The sequence below is a fragment of the Astyanax mexicanus genome, chromosome 1 (assembly GCF_023375975.1).
Source record: "Astyanax mexicanus isolate ESR-SI-001 chromosome 1, AstMex3_surface, whole genome shotgun sequence".
Taxonomy (NCBI): Eukaryota; Metazoa; Chordata; class Actinopteri; order Characiformes; family Acestrorhamphidae; genus Astyanax; species Astyanax mexicanus.
The window spans coordinates 99,307,068-99,331,453 of NC_064408.1; the positions used below are offsets into that span (position 1 = coordinate 99,307,068).

Genomic DNA, 24,386 nt, shown 5'->3' on the forward strand with positions numbered 1-24,386 from the left:
TGATAAGAGCATACTCTGAGCATAATCGGACTTTTATTGGAATCTGGGTGATGCGAGCAGAGAATCCCCAGAGAGCAGATTGCACACTTAAACCTGGAGTCTCTGCTCTGGGTTTGTTAGACCACCGGAGGGCGTCTATACTGATTTTTTTATACTGAACATTTAATTCATTTATTGAAAACAGAGGAATATCAACTGTTTCTGTACTAAAGATATCGGTTTAAACATTTTAAACTTTAGGTTTAAGCCTTTTAAAAGTGATGTGGCTGTAACTTCAGCATCAGTTTATTCACCAATCAATCAGCTTACAGTAGCAGTAATGCTAGTGTCCGTGTTGCCCAAAAATCGTTTGATGTGGAAGATTAGAAAAATGCAGATGCGATTTCTTTGCTTTGTTAGAGAAATATTCTTATTTACTTTCTTAAATGAAAGAATATCCTGGATGAGTAGTAGGAAACTATTTTTAATTTGAGTTTTTATCCGTTTAGCTCCATTCACCCCATGCATTACGGTCTTACTCGCGGGCTCCCTCTAGTGTTTCTCACCTGTTTTCTAATACAGCTCTGGAAAAATAAGAGACCACTTAAAATGATGGGTTTCTTTTTTAAGAAACTGAAAACCTCTGGAATATAATCAAGAGGAAAATGGATAATCACAAGCCATCAAACTAAGCTAAACTACTTGTTTTTTTGCACTAGGAGTATAACATTATTTAGTTGAAGCGTGTAAGACTGGTGGAGGAGAACATGTCAAGATGCATGCAAACTGTGATTAAAAACCAGGGTTATTCCACCAAATATTGATTTCTGAACTCGTAAAACTTTATTATTATGAACTTGTTTTCTTTGCATTATCTGAGGTCTGAAAGCTCTGCATTTTTTTGTTATTTCAGCCATTTCTTATTTTCTGCAAATAAATGCTCTATCTAATATTTTTATTTGGAATTTGGGAGAAATGTTGTCCGTAAAACAACAGTGTTCATTTTACTCAAATATATACCTGTAAATAGCAAAATCAGAGAAACTGATTCAGAAACTGAAGTGCTCTTAATTTTTCCAGAGCTGTATTATATTGTGTGAGTGTGCAGCAGGTAAATCAGTCCGGGTCAGCTCGCTGGTCGTCTGCAGACATGGCGGACTATAAAGAGGCACCTTTGGCTTCCCGGCCAAAAACGTTGGATCCAGCGGAGTATTTCAATCTTTCTCCGGAATACCGCAGAGCTGAGGAGGAGCGGGCTGCGATCAGAGCCCGGCTGAAGCGGCAGTACCAGATGCAGCTCAACAACCCGCTCAGAAAAGAGCTGATTGTAAGACTTTCCGCCGCTCACCTAGATTAGCTTAGCTAACGTTTACTGGGTTATGTTAGCTTAGCTGTATAACTGTATGAAGCCTGTTAGTGTGTGTATAATGGTATAATATGTGTTCAGGCGGTGTCTACAGTCAATCTGTCCTTTAATTGTATCTAGATTACAGTTTTGAACAGCTTATTTCATGTCCTGATATTTAACAGGTGTTTATTAAAACAGTGACCTTGGTGTATGGTAGAGTAGCTTAGCTACCCTATGCTAATGTTTGCGGTCTGATTAGCTAGCTAGCTAGCTAACCTAACTGAAGACTTTAAACGTCAATAAACGCGTAGAATAAAGTCCTAACGTAACACAGCCTCGCCATCTAACTTGTCTAACTAAGCTCTGGCAGTTTTACTGGTTGTTTCTGTGCCGCTGGTCTATCGGTCGTTGACAGGTGGCGTCACGACGAGCTTCTATTTGTGTTTAGTGCCTTAATGCAGTCAGCCTTGTTCTACCTTATTTTAGATCACTCTCCTACAGAGCCAATAAAGGGACGTGGTGTATTTTATTTACGTTAAGTGGTAAGCACTACATACTAAGTGTAGTGAACCCCTGAAGGGACATGGTGAATTAAAAAAAAGAAAAAAGAAGTATTGGGCACCACATACTAGAGGTGGGCGATACTGGGAATTTTGATATCGATCCGATACCAAGTTAATGCAGGGCCAGTATTGCCGATATTGATACCGATTCCTTTTAATATTTTCAACTTTATAGATTCAAAGGATCCAAAAGACCTAGGATAAAATTTCGCCAAACATTGTGCATGACAACGAAATACTTTACCACAATCAACATTTTTGTTTCGAAACAGTGGCACAGTAAGTTTGCCTTAACATTAGGAAAATAAATATTTTTGAGGTAGAAAAGGAGCAACCACTATACAAAAAAAATTCTCACCTCACTAGACATCTTTTCTAGTTCTTTCTTTATTTGTTTCTTTTTTTTTAAATAGAATTGTTCTTAGGAAAAACAATAAAAAACATAAGTAATTTTTTTACTTTCAGTGCAATTCTATTTTTTCTTAAATAAACAGAGTGTATTATATTTAATAAAATATCCAAAAAAAAAAAGAATACTTAGGTGGTGTCTCTCTCCATACATGTTGGCTGTTTGGCTGGCTCCGCTGAGCCACGTGCAACAACAAAAGACCAGAGTCGGGTTTGGGGGTGCAGCGCTACTCTTACAGACAGTAGACTTTGATGAATCTGTGTGCGCAACAGTTGGTGCGTACAGGAAAGAAAAAAAGCTTGAGTATCGATCTTTTTACACGAGTATTGCTCAATACCAATACCAGCATTTATATCGATATTATCGATCTACCACATACTAAGAGGTGAACCTCTGAAGGGACATTGTGTATACTAAGGGGGTGTTCTGAAGACTTTAATAAGCGCGTAGAATAAAGTCATAACCTAACACGATCAGCACAGGGCGTCTGTGAGCTGATGTATCGAAACCGAGTCGCTGTGCTTTTCTCTGAGCGAGCTGTGATGCTACTCGACAATGCTGCATCAACAGCAGTTCTAAAAGAGACTAAGTCTGACTTCATGTGTATCAGAGGAGGCATGTGCTAGTCTTCTCCATCCTTGTATTGTGGCATCACCCTTGATGTGGGGGTATATTCAGCTGACTAGCAGTTGAATATGTGGGATATTTGGCTCTAGCTTAATAGGAAGAAAATTGGGGAAAATTAGACATACATTTAAAATAATACTAATAATAATAATAATGTGGTTTCTGTAAAACTGAATACAGGAATTAGACCTTCCATGATTTTATAAGTAAACTCTTGGTTGAACAGGAGAAAAATTAAATACAGGTAAAGCCTTCTGTGCTAAGTAAAAATTTCTATATGTTTCTGTAAATGATGTTTCTCTAAAACCTCTGTCTTACATAAAGTTATTACACCAGATGATTATAAATATCCTGCCTGATGCCCGAGACACAGTTTTACTACAGTTCTAATAAGATTTTGGGTCTAAAAACTGTTCTTAAAATATAATTAAAATAAGGGAAAAATACATGCCGGACTTTGTACAAGTAATAATCCCCGTTATATTTATTTGTTCAGGCCTGTCTACTCGTATCCAGATATTTTTAATGAACTAGAGATTATAAAAGCATGTTTGTTTCTACCACATTCACTACCTTAAACATGACTCTGAATACCTGATGCAGACTGTTCACTGGTCAGTGTTAATGTGTGCTGTGGTTTTGTGCTTGTAGGAGGATCCAGCTCTGACCCGGTGGACGTACGCTCGAGTCCACGTCTTACCCAACTTCAAAGCAACACCAAAGACCTCACTGCTTGGCGGCCTGTTTGGAGTGTTCCCACTGTTCGCCCTGTACTTTTTGTTTAGCTCTGACCGGGTAAGTTGTTAATGACTGCTGGAGATAAATGTTTGATCTTGGCATTTATCAACAACACGGGTTTCATGAAGTATACTCAACTGTTTTTTGTGACCTTTTTCTATATTGTTATGGAAACTGTTTGTAGCACAAAGGTATTTAGTTTGTGATTCCTGATAGTAGGTGTGGGTGATAAAAAGTAATATCATGTAATGACATCCTTTATAATATGAAAAAAAAACACTGAAAAATATTGCATTTGTTTCATAAAGCTGCAAAGCAGCAAAATAAATTTGAATGTTATAACAGTTTAAAACATTCAATAGAAATGATCTAAATCTATGATCATGATCAGAATAGTGATAAAATAACAAACAAATGTAATTTTGTAAACATAATGGTAACAATGTAATGTAACGAAAATAGCTACAAAATACTAAAGTGTTTAATATTTAGTGCATACACAAACTGCAAACATTAACAGGTGTTGCAAAACTTTCAAGGCAAAATATTGCAATTGTCACAATCAGGATTTTTTTTTTAATTCACTATTACTTTATGTATTGTGTACAATATGATATGCGACCACCTGTTAGCCAGTGTTTCTGGAGGATTGTTGATCTTTCCTTAGTTCCTTAGTAAAGGCTGGTTTGTACTTCAGCATGTTGTCTAAAGCCTAGCCTGCACAAACTACCCTACACTGACTCTCCGCAGAGGCAGTTGAGGGTGTATTTATTACCTGGGAAATCTAGAGTTTTAAACTACACCCAATTTCCTTAAAGATGAGCAAAACCTAATCAAGGTTCAAGGATCTTGGTGTGGTTGTTTTGGACCGAAGTATGTTCTTAAAATAAGTAACAAGAAAAACAGTAATTAGACAGTGAACAGACATAAAATACCTGATGGCAATTATTTGACATTTCTTAAATTATCATGTTTGCCAGTGCATTTTTTTGTCCTGTCCACTGAAGTTTCTCAATGTAAAATATAAATGTAAAATTAAGTAGGACCATTAGAGGGTTACTAACACGGGTAATTACTGCGACTAACTAAATGACCGGCATTTGTTCCATTTATAGCACGGTTATGAAGCATTATTGTCATGGTAGACAGGTTGTACTTTTGTACTTAAAATCAAATACAAAAATACAGAGATGGTTTGATGTTATTTTATATTGACATCAATTAGATTTTGATTTAAATTGTCATTTTATTGTTATAAAGATGCTCTTTTGATGCATATTTTCATCAGTTTAGTTTGATAGCATATTTTACATAATGTTTACAGTATATGTCAATCTTCTGTAGGCATCTACTGTTCTGTTGACAACATTATGAAAGAAACTAATGTCTGACCCTATTGCACCAAACGTTTTGTTATGATATGTGTGAGGCATCCTGTTTTAAATGTGGATGTGACAAGAGTCAATTTTTGCATGGATAACTCTAGCCAGATATTATTTAGTCACGATCATAACCACCCACTCAAAATCCATTGATTCATGATGCCTTGCTATGTGTACACTGGCCATTATTAAACCTCACTCACAGGATAACACCTCCCTACTTCTACAGGTGTGGGTGTTCCTTTGCTGACCCCTGGAGTAACGCTTTATGATCAAATTACATAATGCTATTCCATTTTATAAGTAGTTGTTTTTCCTTTGAATGTTATTGTATTTTCCACCCCTTGACAAGTACCATTGAATCCAGATAATCAATGCAATTCACATTTGAGAGGTTTTGTTGTTTAATGTTGTGGCTGATTAGTGTATTCTTTGAGTGTTTACATACAACAATGTCTTGACTGGTGTTTTAACTGATGTGTTTTTCTGTGTGTTTCAGAACAAGAAGGAGCAGCAGATAAAGGATGGAACCTACCAACGCCCTTATAGACTCTCATACTGAGCGTTGACAACCTGTATTGCAGTTTAAATCTTTGTGTCAAATAGTACTTGTAATTATTAATAAACATACCTTTATTGTTGAAATAGTGTGTACCAAGAGTTTTATTTGGTTGTATTTCTTTTTATTGACTTTTATATTCAATAAGTATGTTTATATTTGCATTTATAGCACATTTTCAGTTCAGACAGCTCAGCTTTGCCTCTAGAGAAGTAGATCTCTGTTCTTTCTCTGGTTGCAGTACAGACATGCTGAGAGGATAATCAAGCGTAGGTTAGGCCTGATCCACTCTTATTCTACACCTTCCATCTGTGACACAGTATCACATGGTGTAGCCACATATACTGTGGCCTCTACTGGCTGCTGGGTCTCCAGTTTGGGTTGAAGTGGCTCTTGAGAGGCTCCCAGCATTTGTAATAGCTCTTGTCCAGACGCTGGCACGTCTCGAGTCCCCACTTGGTGACAGCCATGCTGAAGGATGACTCAAACATAAAGGCCTAGGACAACCACAGAAAAAACTAGTTACACATTTGAACATTGCAAAATTAGTCCACTTAGTTACACTTTCCTTTCTCAAAAAGCAATTTTGCGTTTATTTTCCTTCTATTTGTTGTCATTTTAAAGCAAAACAACTTTTCTCCTCTGTATTTAACCCATCTGTGGCACACAGAGAATACACTAGTGAACCATTGCAACACACATCACCAGTGATGGGCACCCACCTAATGGCTGAGGACAAACTGGAACAGATTAAATTAGACTAAATTAGGGTTTACATTTTCACTTACAGTGATCATGCATGACATTATGACCACCATCCTTTTTGTTTGTTTCTACACCCATTATAAATTTTGTCAGCTCCATTGATCATATAGGAACACTCTGTAGTTTTGTAATTACTGAATGTATTCTTTCTGTTTCTCTGCACACTTTATTATCCTCCCTGTTATTCACCCTGTTCTTCAATGGTTGAGGATCCCACAGGAGCGAAGGTATTGTTTAAGTGGTGGGTCATCCTCAGCACTTCAGTGACACTGGCCTGGTGGTGGTAGTGTTTTAATGTGTGTTGTTCTGGTATAAGCAGATTAGCTAAAGTAGATTTTTTAAACACTGTGTTCACTCACTGTCCTTCACTCTATTAGACACTTCTACCTATAGCTGGTCCACCTTGTAGAAGTAAAGTCAGAGACAAAAGCTCTGAATCTGCTGCTGCACAGATTGTGTTGGTCATCCTTTAGTCTTTCAGTAGTGCTCACGGTGTTTAAAACTCCAGCAGCACTGCTGTACCTGATGATCCAGCTGTGTCTGTTATTGAATAGTTTGTTAAACTGTCACTTTAAATGTTTGGATAAAGGCTTTGAATATAAGATGTACCATTGTTCCCTCAGCAACTCTCTCGGGTTTGAGCTCAGCTGTGCTGTTCTTCTCAAAGCAGTCAAAATCAGGCCCATGTGGAGTCATGATGCTGTGGAGACTTGCTCCCCCAGGCTGGAAGCCCTCCTCCTTCGCCTCATAGTGACCCTTGATCAAGCCCATAAACTCGCTCATGCAGTTCCCTGCAGCACAGAGAGAGGGAGCTGTAAGACAACAGTCCAGCCCTGGGGAACATTTTGGTTCTGAATGTGTGAATCAAACCTTCAGACTTACTGTGGTAGTAAGGGGGGCGGAAGGTGTGGTCAGCGACCCCCCAGCGTGGGGGGAAGATAACAAAGTCAGCTATGGCCACACCAGGCCTGGTGGACTTGGCAGTCAGCACGGTGAAGATAGAGGGATCCTGAGATGGAGAGAATGATATGAAGCTTTTTAACGTTCAGCAAAGTTTAATTTGAAGTATGTATTATCAAATCATCTAGATGTTTGTATGTTTAAGGAATTGAGTGCCTCTAAAAACTTCTTCACAGACACGCATTTCATAGAATGCCAAATAAGACCTACACTATATGTCCACAATTTTGTGGACGCCCTTTACATCCATAGCTGACACAGATGTGCAGCTTAACCAGAGGTGGAAAGTAATGAATTACATTTACTTAAATTACTGTAATTGAGTAGATTTTATGAGTAATTTGTAATTTTTAAGTAGTTTTTAAAATAGGTAATTTTACTTTTACTCAAGTACATTTTGACACAAGTAATTTACTTCACTACATTGGAAAACTCCCCATTACTGAGTAAATATTTAAATGCTGGGGGGAAAAAAAACGAATTGTCTGAATTAAAAAAAAAAGTTTTGTTCTCCATGGCAGCGCAGCTAAACTTTTCCCAGCAGTGTTTTTTAGGGTTAGCGGGAGAGACGCTGTGTGAATCAGCTGTGCTCAGGGGAACCAGTGTTCTGTCAAGTTATGCTACCCATCAATATGTGCTTCTTTACGGCACTGCGCATGCGCCGATCAACATTCTTTTTTGTATGAGTTCATGTTTTTCATGATAATTAATGTAAATATTAATGTAAAAAAAACATGTAAATAGCAGTTAAATATTAGCAGTGGCAAGTTAAAAAATAATAATGACCTGTAAAACTATAAAAATACGGTTTATAGTCACCTATATGACCATAACTTTTTAATAGTAAAGAAAAAAAAGGATCATAGAAACCTATGCCACTTGTTTTTGAAAATGTTTTATGGGGTGATGTGAACAAATACTGCCTGAGGGGTCTAAATTATTATTTGGAATAATAATTCATTGAAAAGATTTAATTTATGATTTGTACTTTTTTACATCAAATAATTAAAAGTAACTATGTAACTTTTTCTATGTAAAAGTACATTTTAAATTAAGTACTTTTTTACTCGAGTAGATTTTTAGATGGGTACTTTTACTTTTACTTGAGTAGATTTTTAGCAAAGTAAAGGTACTTTTACTTAATTACAATTTTTCAGTACTTTTTCCACCTCTGAGCTTAACACACATAAGTTTAGCTTACCTCTAGTACTAAACATAAAGCTTTTGTTATCAGGACAGCACTCAAATAATGTCCAAACTTTAAGAAGGGGCACATCTTTGGACTAAGAGAAATAGAATAGAAATAGAAATAGAACATAAGCCAGCCACCAGTCAGTGGTGAGAGTTTCAGGACTGCCAAAACTGTCCCAACTGCTGGTGTGATGATCTACAGGCCCAGCTATGACAACTGTGGGTAAGTGAGCTACAGAATGGATATATTCACTCCTCTGTATCCCAACTTTTATCCAGAGTCTCTTATCTAGAGTCTCATTTCAATTGTATTAAAATCACTTAAATACTGTATATCATTATTACTTTCACACAAATAAAGTCTCATTAGATTCCAACAACTCCTTCTTGGTGCATTATTTTTTTTATTATTTTATTGCAACTTGCAATGATCCACTTTACACCAAACTTACTTAAAACAAGTATATCTCTTAACAATTAATTTATGCAGACACTTTTTTTTCAGCCAGATAATATGACTACTAGAAGTAGATGATGTGTGGATGTATAGACTAGCCATACTCACAGCATGATCAAACGTCACACAGTTGACCGCCATGAAGTTCTCCAGGTTGTATTTGTAGGGCGTGTAGTTTCCATGCCACGCCACCACGTTAAATGGAGAAAAGTCCTGCAAAGCCAAAAACGTGAATTGAAAAGGATGCAGCCATTGTAAAAAAAAAACAGAATTATCGCTGTGAATTGCCCTCAGTTTAAAAGCCAAAGGAGAAGAATATTGAGTTGAGCATTACAATGACCTGAATTTGATTTTAATTTACTCCGCCTGTTTATCCTTCACAATGTTTTCAATGTGTCCAATTAATTCCTTCAATAAAAGTTGTGAAACTTTTTCTATTTTTCTTCCCAGACTCGGAGAAGAGCGAAATTGTTTAGTGGTTATAGAGTGGAGAAATTTCTTTATCTTGATCGTTAAAAACACAGCAATTTTATATAGCCCTCTGTTGATAATGTTGCAGTGAAGAGACATTGAATGGTGGCTGTAAAATCAATATAATTCATTACAGTCAAGACTGCCTGCAGTCCTGACCCTCATACTCCCCCCGTCGCTTCGCCACACACACAAAGCTCATACTGTGCAACACGTCCCAGTCAAAACTTAAAGAGCAAACAGACACAAACACGAGTCCCCAAACACACAACAGTGCCTTTTTTCTATTTTTCTTTTTTCTTTTTTTTTTTACAGTTACATACATTCTCACAAAGACATACTCTATGCACCCTGGGGGCTTCCTGGACCCCGAGGTTTGTAATCTCACAGACATTACTGCTCTCAGGATAACTCCACCAGACTTGATTAAAAAAGAGAAGAAAACACCCGTACACACAAAATACAAACAGATTGGCCCAGTCAAGCAAATAATAAGTTAATTTGAGCAATTTCAGCACTCAGCAGGAGATCAGAACAGCAGGACCAAGACAGCAGTCTCTCCCTCGAGATGGGGGTCTGACAACCTCTTACATTTTAAGAGAGCAGAGATAGTGGGCTAGTTCTGCCCGGGAACAGGCGGAGAAAGGACGCTCCCTACATATCTGATGCACCATAATGAGGATTGATACCACCCTCATGGTGTGTTTGCTTCCAGTGTGGCAGCTTTCTGAAGGTAAATTTCTCCCGCAAGCCATCGCAAGTCAATCCAATTATGCACGCAACAGGGCACTCAGGAAAATCATTTCAAAGAAGAAAAAAAACGTGTCGAAATTATTCTGTAACGCAGGAAACATTTTCCAGGTGAAAGGATTATGCAGTAGAAAATGCAGAGGATGTTAACTAATTAAAGGCAATTATGACCTGAAGACTGGCAGGGACGGAAGCTTGCTGATCCCTTATCAAAGCATGTAATGGCTTTATTGTTGGAGGACTGACAGAAGACGTGACAAATGAGCAGGTATTAGTGTTACATGGAAGGAATGGGGACTTTTGTTTCATGTGAGAAGGTGATTTGAGAACTAAAATGCCTCTACTAAGACAATGCCTGCAAAAAAAAAAAACATTTTAAAGGGTTGTTACCTAAACAAACACTTCAGTAAATAAGCCTTTAAAATGTAAATGTCCAATAAAATAACCAAAAAGAACATTTATTTCAGGACAGCAGACCTAAGCTTCTTGAGATAATCACAGATAATCTCCTTAAATTTAAATTTCAAATGGAATGAACCCACAAGTCAGAATTCCTACTCAGAAAGTTAAAAGAGCCGCATCAACTCTGATTTTAATCCTGGTTTACCAAGTGAAACCCCTAACAATGATCATTGGGGCACACCCCAGTTAAAATGGTTAGTATAGTATTTTCTAAGTAAATGTTTAAATGTTAAAATAAATAAATTATGTTAAAATAAATCAAATTTAAATGTTACGGTAACACTGCTACATCGTCATTTGTGTCTATGTATTCATTTTTAGTTTTGGAAACATTTAACGTTTTCATAAAATTAGTATTCATGTAGCTGGAAACCATTATTATAATCAAATGTTTTCAGAACATTTCTGTAACGTTATAGGCTAACCTTTCTGGAACCTTTACAAAACCTTGTTAAACGTTCTTAGAACATTCACTGTTAGCTGAGACACTATATTGCTACAAGTATCTGCTTGCCTGCATTGCGTTTGATGATGTGAGGCTTGAACAGAGCTGCTAAGCCATGGAAGCCCATTCCATTAAGCTCTCTAAGCTCTACTGTTCTTGAGTTAAGTGAGATGTTCTCATTTTCAGTCGCTTTTTTTATGTTACAATATCACTGACAGTTGACTGTGGAATATATAGTAGTGAGGAAATGTTAAGACTGGACTTGTTGCACAGGTGCTGCATCCTATCACTGTACCATGCTGAAATTCAAGTTCCTGAATGTGACTTATTCTTTCAATAATGTTTTAGAAGCAGCCTGCCTGTTTAGATGCTTGGTTTTATGCACCTGTGGACATGGAAGTGATTGGAACCTCATTTTAAATAATTGAGTAAATACGTTTGGTAACATTTTTTGCTTAGATTCACCCTAAACATGGCACATTATTGTCAAAACGGTTGTGGAAAACTTCAAAGTCTTTAGCTATCTGTTTTTGGAATGCTTTTAAAATAACTATTATCAGAATGTTTGCTCCGGAATGCTGTCAACTCATGTTTGGCATCATTCCCAGCTCCAACATCTGACTTCTGGAGCATTAATCTGGGCTAGAGTCCTTTTGTAAAATGTGGATCTTAAAGGAGAACGCTGGTGTAAAATTGACTTTTGATGTAGTAAAACATGATAAGGAGTACTAGCCCTGAATAGCCCACCTCCGATCTTCAACATCTTTCCGAGATCCAGCTATTTCTCTGGGTGATATGGGGCATATTGTTGCCCCTGCAGATGATTTGCTTTTTACACCATTATCCAGGCTCAAAGTAGCTCCACACCTCATTGGTAGAATTTGGAGAACGAGGCATCAATAACTTTAAAAGTGCACAAAAAGCTTTTTTTTAAAAAAACCATAGCGTAAGCTAAATGCCATCTTAAAGTAAAATCATGATCAGTAGAGTGACAGGCTGTACACTTGAAGAAGGCATTGCCAGGATATGTGCTGTGCTCGGACTGCAGTTTCAGCTGGCATAACAGTGAAGAAGGCGAAGGGAAAAGAAGACAGAATGGTCTACGTTTGTGCTTTTCCAGGCTGCAACATTAAGTGCTTGTGATTATACTGATCATGATTTTACTTTAAGATGGCGGCGCCTGGAGATGTAGCTAACACTACAGGTTGTAAAACAGTAGTTTTTAATAAACTTCTTATGCATTTTTAAAGTTCTTAATGCCTCGTTTTAAATATCAGGGCTCTTCGTATTCTTTTTTTTTATTTTTTTTTATATTTATTATGGTAGGGCTCTTCGTATTCTACCAATGAAGTGTGGAGCTACTTTGAGCCTGGATAACAGTGTGAAAGGCGATTTATCTGCAGGGGCAAGAATATGCCCCGTATCAACCAGTCTAAAGGGTGTTTGGACAAACGGAATAAAATTGCTGGATCTCATAAAGCTGTGAAACAATGGAGGTGGGCTATTCAACAAAGCTTAGTAATCTTTATGATGTTTTACTACAACAAAAGTCAAATTCACACCAGTGTTCTCCTTTAATTCCACAGTTTATTAGACAGTCAACATTAGATTTCGAAGGGAGTTTCACCTCCATTTCACATTCTTTATGCAGATCAATGCTAAATGCTTCTTCACTCAAAAAAGGTTATTTATATTGTACACAAGAGATTGGACCACAAGCCTAAAATGTCTTGCCTTAAATAATAATAATGAATAAATCCACTGAGTAATACTTATAGTAAACCTGCATGTAATAATTTCTTCTATGAAAATATAAAAGATGCAAATGCCAGTTTCAGACAAGTCTCTCAAGTACATTAGACTTTCCACTGTGTCTTTAATATTACTTTAGTATTGATACTACCATCATATTAATGGGGCTGCATTGATTGTAGCCATAATTGACACAGTGGAAACAAGAGGTAAGAATCACTGATTATTTCTCTCAATGTTCTCAATATCAAGTATCTCCACAAACTACAAATCACATCAATAGAAATAATCAGAACATACTACCAGGAAAACACAGGCCTTTATAAAGAAAAATAGGCATTAATCTTTTCATTTATTATATTTTAGAATGTTTAAACATGGGTTAGAGAAAACTTAGGGCATCAATTTCAGGTATAAAATGGGATATATCTCTTTGTAAATTATTAAATCACTGTTAATAGACAAGTAGATAACTTTGCCTCATGTAGAAAATGTCCAAAAAACCCTCTAATTTATTGTTCAAACCATTTTGTTTATATTCTTTTATTACTCTTGAAGCACTTTAAGTAGGTCATCTGTTATTCTTATTACATTACTACAGAGTAAACTGGGACATACAGCAAATAAAGCATCATTAGCATAATATTACCTGCTGACAGGAGAAGAGCTTTCCCTGGTACTTGTTGATGACGGTGTAACCGGTGGCCACAGTACGGTCTTCAAACCAAGCCACAGGTATCTGGAAGTCCCGGGGATTAGCTAATCCATTAGCCCCTAAAGTAAAGAACACAAGATAATAATTAGATGATAATGTGATGCTTCAGCAGTCACTCAGGTAATGTGTGTGTGTGTGTGTTTGTGTGTGTGTTAAAAAAAGAGAGCAGTAATAAACAACATTGTAGTCCAGGACGTACCTATGGGCCCCAGGTCTGGTAGCTCAAAGTGAGCTCCATACACCTCTAGGATGTAACCTCTGGTCTCACCAAACACATCCACACTGAAACGCATCCCTTGCTGAAACATTTCACACAAGACATACGATCTGAATAATAATATAAGATTATTATAGTGATTAATGATTTAAATGATCTGTGGTAGACTTACCTGAATAACACAGATCTCATTAGGCTCCACCTTTATTTTTCCAAATTCTGTGGTGATCAGAATTTCACCTTTTTGGGGCACTAAAAACATAAAGAACAGAATGTTATGTTAATATTATATTAACCAGTTTGCGGTCAATTTCAGCAATCTGATTAGTTAAATTTTTAACATTTATAGCAGAAAAACTGTTTGGAGTCCAGTATAAAACATGACCTGCCACTATTAATAGTGACAATGACAAATATGCTAGAAATATGCTAGAAAAACATCAGTATTTTAAAAGTCAATGTGAGATTCTGGTCAGTGTTCTTTGGTCTCCCTTCTAGTGGAAACACCAGTGACACACATATCAGACAGAAAAACACATAAACATATTTGTGCTTATGGCTCAGACGGTTGTCTAATGTATGTCCACAGAGTAAGTTATAAGACAGAGATTGTATTATTGACATTTTAACCAGTCATCCATTTTCCCATCTATTCAGTTCCTAGTCAGCTGTGCATCCCCCATCATTAGTGATGCCACAACACAGCACCTGCCTCCTCTGATACAGTCAGCCACCACCTCTTTTTGAACTGCTGCTGATGCAGAATTGCTGAGTAGCATCACAGCACACTATGAGGAAAGCGCAGCGACTCATTTCTGATACATCAGCTCACAGACGCCTTGTGCTGCAGACATCACCCTTTGGGTGAGTGGAGAAAGCACCATCTACCCTCCCAGAGACACCAAAGCCAATTGTGCTCTCTCAGGGCTCCAGCAGCTGATGGCAAGATGCATGACTGGGATTCAAACCAGCGATCTCCCGATCATAGTGGCAAAACTTTAGACTCCTGGACCATTCGGTGCCATAGGGTATATTCTATTTGAATGTGTTCACTCAGTTAGGTAAACAGTTGCATTGCATTTTACACTGTGACAGCTTGTGATCCACTTTGCTCTTACATTTTACTTATGAATAAACATTTAATTATGTTACAAATCAGTTTGTAGCTGAAATCAATTAATTTGTGAGAGAAGCTTTTTTAAATAAACTCTACAGGGAAGTTTTAAAGACAGATTACAGCTAGTCTTGAACTACACCACATTTTAAATGGAGATTTAAAGCTTAATCTCCATCAGGGAAACTAACCCTACATATGCAGTTTGCAGTGTGAAGTAACTAACCAATAAGGAAGTCACCGTCCGAGTTCTGGAAGCACCTGAAAGATTAAAAACACTGCATTTAGATTGTTAAACTGTATTCAGTATTATATAGCAAACTGTACAATGCATGATGATAATATTATCAGTGGAATGATCCAGATGAACTAAACATTTACTTATCAATCATGGATGTGTTGCAGGTGTACATGTGGACACCGATCCCATTACGGGATTTCGAATCTCCAGCCCCACAGACTGTGTGAAGACCCTAAACCAACAAACAGGTGTGAACTGAAATCCTACAGTATTTACAATTTTAGGACAGACAGCTGTGTGAAAGAGCTTGACTGAAACTTACCGATACAAAATCCACCTTCTTCTCAGACAATTTGGAGATGGTAAATGGCAACCACCGAAGCTTTACAAGAAATAATACACTGATTAATAAAACATTAACATAAAAGAACAGACATACTGCCAAAAGTTGATTATTATACACTGACATGACACAAGTCATGAGGTAGCACTATATGTATATTGACCTTGAAGTGCAATGTAAAAAAAATTAACTCTCACCAACGTAAAGATTTCTAGTGACCTGTGCACCTATTTTTTTTTAATTGGTCAAAGTTAAGTTCTGTGAGATGCATATTTTAAATTTGTTCATATTTCAGTTAATTATTAAGCAGTATCAAAGTTGACCAAACTGCCAATTTTATGTTCCATCAATTAAATTTAAAATATACTAAATGTAATTAAAGGAAACACTGAAGATTAAACACACTTGCATTTTAACAAATGCATTTTTGCAAAATAAGACATTTGCTAAAATATAATTAAAATTAAAAAATATATTTTTTATAGTTAACAGTGATTAACCATGGACTTAAAGTTGGATAAAATCCCATTTTTTCATTGGCTCAACAATCATTTTTAAGTTTTCAGGTTGAAGTTCTCTGAACTCTTAAGTTGCACTGGCCGTTAAGTTCAAGCAGCTTAAAAAAAATTGGTTCAAAATATTTTTTTAGGATGTGTTTTATCAGGGGACAGCTAGGGAATGTCCACACTTGCATAAGTTGTGAGGTGTTATCTTGTAAGTGAGGCTGAACACTGGCCATGTGCTTATTGCAGTGAGTGACCATAATACTTCTGTGGCATCAGCTATGCTTATTAAAGTGAAAGAGCACCATTTGTTGGTATTCATATGATCAGAAAGAATAAAATAATCACTTCAAAAAAGTGTATTGGGAGTTTATCCAAGTATTTGTATCAGCAATTATCAAATGATTAATATAGTCACTTAATAGTCACTTTTTAGGTAAAACTAGGTGTTAAATAGCTTGTTGTAAAAATACACCAGAAAACCTACAGTGTGTCCCTTCCACAATGCTTATGATGCCCCTTTAAATATGTTATAGAAGGCAGTGGGTGGTAATGATCATGACCAGCAACATCTGGCTAGAATTGTCCATGCTAACAAACAGCAGCTCTAGCAGAAATCACTTTCGCATTCAATACAGGAGACTCCAGTGAGGTTTGTGAGTGTAAACTACCTTCTTAAGGTTAACATGTCCTCATAAAAAAGGCACTTGTTCAAGAAACACGTAAATTACATGTAAATGTAATCTTTTGACAATGTGATGTTTTTTTTTTTTAATTTAAGGTTCTTCACATTGGTTCTTTAGTGAACTAAACGTGGTTCTTTTTAGGAATCACTCAAGGAATCCCTAGACACATTTTAAAGACAGCACAGACTTGTATAAAAGATTGAAACTGTAGGCTAATTTTAAGACCAGATTTTTTAAAGACTAGAGTTCTCAGAAGTACCTGATTGGGGTCAGGCTCCACTTCATTCCAGTTCTCAGTGAGGTTTCCACAGTTCACTGGAGTGAAGGGTTTGTGCCGTACGGAGGGCAGTATGCGGTACAGCCAGCTGAAATCACAGATATATAGGCTAAACTTCACAGACATAGGCCTCATGTTTGATTGGCCAAACATTAATATGTTTTATTTAATGGTAATTGGGTCATGCACAGGGCAGGTATACCTTCTCTTATTAGTTGGCCGTGGGCAAGTGAAGGCTGAGCCGGAGAGCTGCTCAGCGTACAGCCCATATGGACAGACCTGAGGATTGTTCTGGAATAGAATCATATTAAATGAGTTTATGGCACATAATGATAATGATGCTGAACATTAGATTAACCTTAAATAAGAGACATAACCATCCCAACATTTTATTGTTAACAGATGTTTAAAAAAAACATCAAAGCTTTTCACTGAAACTATTCAATTTTGGTTGAAAGTAAAAGGTGAAAGGACTTTTTTTTTACTTTAACTTTAATGCCAATCTGTACCTAGAAAATATGTCCTTACATAGACAGCATTTCAACCATCTCAAAAAGACCTTTTTTCACCTCTTACTTTCAACCAAAATGGAACATGGTTGCAACAAACTGTTCTGCCATTTTTCAGTGTCTTTCAAATGATATAATGCTGGGCAGAAGAGCAACAACTACAAATAAATACATAGAATCCTTAAATAATTAAAAAAGTAAATTAATTAAATCACAATTTCTGAGTTTGACTTGAGCACAATGTTTTCAAATATATAAATTAAAGGTAAGATTTTACAATAAGGGTCACACATAACAGAATTCTGGCTGTAAAAAACATTGTTAAATGGTAATGTCTCAACTAATCATAATTAACAATAGTTAATACATTATTAAACATTATTAAACACAATTATAACTAATAATGAATTGATCAAATGTTGTTATGATTAATAATGTCTTAACTAGTATCAGTTAATAACTAGATGAGATATTCTGTTGTAAGTACTGTTAATAAATGCCAAAATACCAAAATTACCAAAATAAGGAATCAATACATCATCTTTATAACACATTTTTTCTGTCAATATCATGTCTAACATAAATGCTATGCTAGACAATGAGGAATAAATATAAAAATATATTCAGATGCTTCAGAAAGTATTAATGTTATAAGCTCTGCCTATGTCCGTTACCTGGCCTTCAGGCAACGATCCGGGACAACGAGGATCCTCAGAGGCAAACTCATTGCCAAAGCCACTCATGTACTAAAAAAGAAGAAATATGGATACATATAAATACACATTAAAATGAGAATCAGTTGTGTTCAAGTGAAATTAATTATAAATCACATTTAAAAGGGTTAAAATGTTACAGGACTCTTAGAAAACAAGTTTCACATCTATTTAGTGATTCAAATAACTATTTTAGCATTCAAGTGCTTTGTGAGTTATCATTTAAACCATAGACTGTATATAAAGATGGACGCCGTGTCGCCGTTCCCATTCATTCAATGAAAATGAAGCCAAAATCTTCCGCCATTATGGCGATTCAGAGACCAGAGTCTGCGCAGTAGAGACCAGAGGAGGGAGAAAGGCTGTGGAGAGACCGCCTACTCATTTAAATAACCCCGCCCCTGAGGGCTGCCTCCCGGTCACAGACTGCAAAGCGGGGCGGAGCGGAGCTGACGGTCTGTTATTGGTCCCGCCCATAAGCAGCCCTTTTACCATAACCACACCTTTTTTGAATAGAGCCGAATAAAGTTTTAAAAACCGAATTCTGTGGGATATAAAAATTTGACAATATAAGCAGAGGTTACACTAGCTGCTGCATTTAAATAATGGAGGTAGAATTACAGTATATTAGAAAAAAACGTGATTGAAAGTTGTCTGTTTTGCCATTGAAACCTATGGGGATGGGTGGAGTTACACAGCTTTCTGCAGCCGAACAGCAGGGGGCGCCCGACCTGTGGTGGCTTCACTTTTAAGAGACGATGCTCTGTCCAGCTATATACAGTCTATGATTTAAACCATTGCGTTTGGTAAAAAAAAAATCCTAAACGATTCTCCCCAAGAATGTAAAACTTCCTGGTAACATTTTAATTGTGAAACCTTTATGTAATTAGGACAACGTAGAGCACAGAATTTTGTAAACGCTTGAAACTTTAGTTTATTTGTTACAGTAGATACTTTTAGGTTCTTGTACCTGGATGTTGGTCAGACTTTCATTTTTATTTTAAGCGTAACTTAGTAATTACAAAAAAGGCAGGTTTTTTTTTTTGTCGTCATGCAGGCATAGTGTCGTGGCTGTACTGTGTTTAGCTGTTGAATATTGCATACCTTTATATCTGTCAGTATCTAAGCTTAGAGGTATCTTTGGACTCCAGTCTATTTACTCTAGCCAGGGATATTTTCTGGGTCATTATAGATAAGAGTGTCGGCTAAATGCCATTGAGACCAGTATTATTTATAATGAAGTATCTGGTTTAGTAAATCAGTTCATTAAAGATGAATTGATCTTGGGGGCATTACGAAGAATATCTGCAACTGCAAAATATCTTCTCAAGGTTACAAGTCTTGTGGGTGGCTGGGTGGAAAGGAGGGAGTGAAGGGGGTGGAGGGGTAAGTCTAGGCTGTATTTGGGTTTTGCGCTGAGTCATCCTGCTTCTGCAGTTCCAACAATCTGCCTTCAGCAAACTACTGGACTTTGTAAGCAGACTGAAACCACAAGTATGCAACAAATGAACATCTGCAAAATACCCAAAATACCTAAATGCACATTCTGCAGTTAAATGTTTCAAAATGTTTAAGGTTTTAAAGTGTTTTGGTCTCGTACACACAATACAACAAGCAATGAATTAAAAGTTTTGATTACTGCCTGCTTATATGAAACAATAATATAGAATATATATAAAAAAAAAGTTCAAACATAAAGCATAGAACATAAAAATGTAAACTAACAATGTATAATATAGAAATGAAGACTTTAACAGGTGGTGTGCAATATAGAGATGAGTTAACATATCTTAATGCTTAAGTGCAAAATGTTAAAAATTAGATATGCCACATAATGCACATAATGAGTTATAGAAAGCCATTATAGCCTAAAATGACACCAGCAATAGAAGACCCAACTCAAATTACAATCATCAATCAATTAGTACATTCTTACTTGTAGAAACTAATTTCAGAGATGGCATTACAATATGTTTTATGTGATTTTGACTAGTCATTTTACCATTGAATTGCAAACATGCAATCTCTTGTCTTTTTAGTAAAAACTTCATTTACAAATCTATAACACTATTTTCAAAACCTATAAATACAATTTTACTTGAAAGAATTATAATTAGAAAAGGTGAAGATAAATAGTAATACCAATTCAAGATATCATCATTTCTTATAGTTTTGACTATTTCAAATGTGCATTTCACATATGTGCAGTTTTAGATCTCCAAAATATCATTCTAGATATCTTGAATAGTATTAATTATACTATTATTGATATCTAAAACTAATCTTTTACTAGTAAGTGTTACAGTGTATATTTTTGACATTACCATTTTACCATTAAAAATGTAAATATAGATAAAAGAGAGAGATTGTGTTAAATCAAAGGCAATGTATGATTATCTTCTGGTAATATAACTTGCCAAAATGGATTTTTAGATCCTTAGATCTGATATTATTATTACTGGTAAAATATCCAGAGCTGATATCTTAACTGAGAGTTTCTACTAATAAAAACCATGTTACTAAACCTGTAATTCAGGACTTGTATCACTGATGTAATTTTAGCTTAAACAGCTTGTAATAGATTATTCTATGTGAATAGAATAGAGAATATTCTGACTTAAATCATTTGTAAGTATTAAATAACCCTAAACCACTATTGTGGTGCTTTTCTTGCAGAGCAGAAGCAGGAAACATCTGGGCAGCTGCTGTTAGCAGCGTTCTGATTGGTCAGTGTAGGAACGCCCCCCTGCACCACCTCACCACCCCTTAGACCCGTCCTGCAGGGAGCCAGCAGAGCCCATACAGCTGTTCTACTGTACTGAATATTATGAATATAATAAATGACCCACAGTATCAGATCCTAATTACACTAGTCATGCAAACTGTACTGAAATGTTGACACAAAAAAACAAACAACACACCCTGAGTGGAGTTGTGGAGTGAACTATTGTGACATGTAATATCACTTATAATGACAAGTGGAAAACATACTGTAAACACACACACACAATGCCTTTATACTGGTGCATTACAACAGCACATTGGTTACTGGTTACTGTTTAAAAAGCTCTGCTTACCTTCAGTCCAGCCATTCTGTATCTCAGCTGACAGGAGCTGCAGTTATTTAGTTATCTGTTAAACTTTCCCCAGGAGGAGTCAGTGAACTTCAGAACTTCAGCAGTCCTCAGAGGCTCAGGCTCAGGGGGAGAGAGAGGAGAGAGAGAGAGAGATAAAGGAGTGAGTGAGAGAGCGAGAAAGAGGGAGAAATAAGAGTCTTCCTCTGAATTTATGCTTTTCTCAATCTGGGTTTAATTAGGCTGGGGAGTGCGCTCGTGACATCAGCAGGACGGGGAGGAGAGCAGAACAGAGCAAACAGACGTTTACCCTGAACAAACTCTGATCAAAGTTTCACACAGACAGAGCTGGACTCAAGTCACGTCCCACTACTGACCTCATCAATACTGACCACCACTGCAGTGGGGCTGACTAAAGAGCATTTCAGGAATAGTACAGAGACAGACAGATAGATAGATAGATAGATAGACAGACAGATAAAAAAATTAAGTATTTCTTCCAGAAAAGTATTGCAATTACATGTTTTGTTATACAGGTTTATTTCTTTAGTGTGAACAACATAAAACAGAGAAAAAGGCAAATTTTACAGGATTTTTTAAAAATCGCGGGTAAATAACTTTGATTTAAGAATGTGATGCTTGTTGAAACTCACCTGTGGCATATAACGTGTGAACAATATAAAAATCACACCTGAAACAACAAAAAAGACAAGAAGTTGACTAATCTTTGCATTGTGTGTCTGTATGTGCCACACTAAGCATGGAAAACAGAAAGAGGAGATGTGAACTGTCTGAGAACTTGAGAACCAAGGTTGCAAATCCATCTCCAGAGATCTTGATGTTCATTTGACCATGGTGCACAACATAAGCAAGAAGTTTACAACCAATAGCACTGTAGCGAATCTCCCTGGACATGGACTGAACAGAAAAACTGATGAAAGGTTGCGTTGCAGATGGTGGATAAGCAGCCTTAATCAAGTTCCAAAAAAAAAATTCAAGCTGTCTTGTAGGCTTAGGGTGCATCAGTGTCAGTGTGAACTATCCATCGCCATTTAAATGAAATTAAACACTATGCCAGGAGGACCCCACCTGCTGACACATGCCAAAATGTACGTGAGTAAGCCAAAATCCTTCTAAAAAAAAAACGTCTTGTGGACAGATGAGACCAAGATAATGCTTTTTGGAAAAGCGTGTCATTATAGTATTTACTGAAAACCGAATGAGGTTTACAAAGAAAAGAACACAGTACCTACAGTCAAATATGGTGGAGGTTCAAAGATGTTTTGGGGTTGTTTTGCAGTCTCTGGTACTGGATGCCTTGACTGTGTGCAAGGCATCATAAAATCTGGAGATTACCAAAGGAGTTTGGGTTGCAATGTAGAGCCAAGTGTCAGAAAGCTGGGTTTGTGTCCTATGTCATGGGTCTTCAAGCAGGACAATGACCCCAAACATACATCATTAAAATTGCTGCTGGGAGAAAGCACTCTTCAAATATAAGATTGAGGGTTCCAATAATTTTGTACAGCCCATTTTTGAGTTTTGTCTGAAATCATGTTCTTTTTTCATGTGTTCCAATACACACAAATAAAATAAACAGATGTATAACATGAAATTGCAATACTTTTCTGGCAAAAATACTTTTCTGGAAAGTCCCAACACTTTCTTGCATCACTGTAGATAGATAGCCTATTGGATGTGTCCACATGTTTGTGAACAACGCTTCTAAAGATTTCATTCAACTACTTTCAGTTGCACCCATCGCTGACACAGATGTGCAAATTTGCACACAAACACATACAGCTTGTCTAGTCTCTGTAAAGAATTACTGCCAACAGATTAGCATTTGCTGCAACAGGTAAACATGAACCTGTTGACACCATTTTGGCGTAATGCCAAATGAGAGCTAGAGGGGTATAAAATACTTTCTGGGATGAGTTGGAGATGAGGTGGGGTGGTGATCACAGTTTTGTCACTGAATGCTATTAAATCTTCACAGTAGTATTTCAACATATAATGGAATAATACTAATGGACAGTACTGAAAATTATTATATAAATTATTATATAAATGATTAATGCCCTTAATTTCCAAAGAACCAATGAGCAGATGTCCCAATACTTTTGTCTGCACAGTGTGAATAGTTAGGTTGTACACAAAACATAGCAAACTAACCCATTTGCTGGGAAGCAAAAGTTATGAAGCTTTACGTAATTGCAATCCTATTCCTAACACTTCTGCCCTTTTCGTTTTACATAGAATTGTGGGATTACAGTGTCTATTATATCCTCACTCAAAAAAATTACTGGTTTAGATTAAATATATTGGATTTCCAGCTTTGATTCTTATCTACAGTACATACTCCAAACATAAAACCTAGAGTGGGTATCCCAAAAGGTAGTGTTGCAGTCAAATCCACTAGAACCGAGTACAAACCAAGACCAAGACCCGGACATGTCAAGTCTGAGTCAAGACCGAGATCAAGACCGAGATCAAGACCGAGACCAGATTAAGATTTAAAAATATGTAACATTTAGTTGTCTTTTTTAATCTTTTTTATCTCTATTTATCAAAAGTATGCTTAAACTGTGTCTCTCAGTCACCACATGAAATTAACTGAAACAAATTCTATACATTTTTATTATAAAATATAAAAAAATATATCACAATTTGCCCTCAAACAGGTCGTTAGCTAGTAAGGTTAGCTAGCACTTAGCTAAGATCAGTTCTCCCCCTGATAACATTAATGTGTTAGCTAGTTCGCTGCTAACATTATCTCGCTTATCTCTCCTTTTTTTCAAAATATCTGGAAAAATTAGCTGTGGTGCCTGAGGCCTCTGTTGTTTAAATGTGGCAGAATTTACATTCTGCTGAATGTTTCTTCTTTTGGGGAAGTCCTGCACACAAATTCACAATGATACACATAACCAAAGAGTATAAATCGAGTAAGCTGGGGAAAAAGAGCACATTTAACTTAACATCTGACTATTAATAATGAAAAGTGTTCATTGGTTGGATACTGAACGAAAGCGGGAGTAGCTGTTTTTTGCTGTAAGTTAATCTGTGTGCAGATTTTAGACACACAGACAAAGGACTGATTCAGTCTGTTTGAATGAATTGTTGATGTTCAGTAGAGATA

At 36.5% G+C, this 24,386-nt stretch overlaps 2 protein-coding genes across 2 annotated transcripts; one reads left to right on the top strand and one right to left on the bottom strand.

The window, feature by feature from the left end:
- The first annotated feature begins 1,088 nt into the window (after positions 1–1,088).
- Positions 1,089–5,691, top strand: ndufb4 (NADH:ubiquinone oxidoreductase subunit B4). Its single transcript, XM_007252286.4, has 3 exons — positions 1,089–1,306; positions 3,578–3,721; positions 5,546–5,691. Exons 1-3 carry the CDS (start codon positions 1,130–1,132, stop codon positions 5,606–5,608), a joined length of 384 nt encoding a protein of 127 aa, XP_007252348.1. The 5' UTR covers positions 1,089–1,129; the 3' UTR covers positions 5,609–5,691.
- On the bottom strand, positions 5,692–21,450 carry hgd (homogentisate 1,2-dioxygenase). Its single transcript, XM_007252285.4, has 14 exons — positions 21,254–21,450; positions 18,138–18,209; positions 17,157–17,245; positions 16,937–17,042; positions 15,468–15,527; positions 15,286–15,377; positions 15,131–15,165; positions 13,963–14,042; positions 13,773–13,872; positions 13,508–13,632; positions 9,087–9,191; positions 7,253–7,379; positions 6,980–7,161; positions 5,692–6,102 (listed from the first exon to the last, which is right to left on the bottom strand). Exons 1-14 carry the CDS (start codon positions 21,266–21,268, stop codon positions 5,959–5,961), a joined length of 1,332 nt encoding a protein of 443 aa, XP_007252347.2. The 5' UTR covers positions 21,269–21,450; the 3' UTR covers positions 5,692–5,958.
- Between the last annotated feature and the right edge of the window lie 2,936 nt (positions 21,451–24,386).

Excerpts from the sequence above, each read along its gene's own strand:
- hgd (XM_007252285.4), bottom strand. Across the intron at positions 7,380-9,086 it reads GTGTGACGTTTGATCATGCT|GATCCCTCTATCTTCACCGT; the intron begins GTGAGTATGGCT and ends TCTCCATCTCAG. Across the intron at positions 6,103-6,979 it reads GAGTTGCTGAGGGAACAATG|GCCTTTATGTTTGAGTCATC; the intron begins GTACATCTTATA and ends TGGTTGTCCTAG.
- ndufb4 (XM_007252286.4), top strand. The coding sequence starts at position 1,130 with ATGGCGGACTATAAAGAGGCACCTTTGGCTTCCCGGCCAAAAACGTTG. Across the intron at positions 1,307-3,577 it reads CGCTCAGAAAAGAGCTGATT|GAGGATCCAGCTCTGACCCG; the intron begins GTAAGACTTTCC and ends TTGTGCTTGTAG. Across the intron at positions 3,722-5,545 it reads TTTTGTTTAGCTCTGACCGG|AACAAGAAGGAGCAGCAGAT; the intron begins GTAAGTTGTTAA and ends TGTGTGTTTCAG.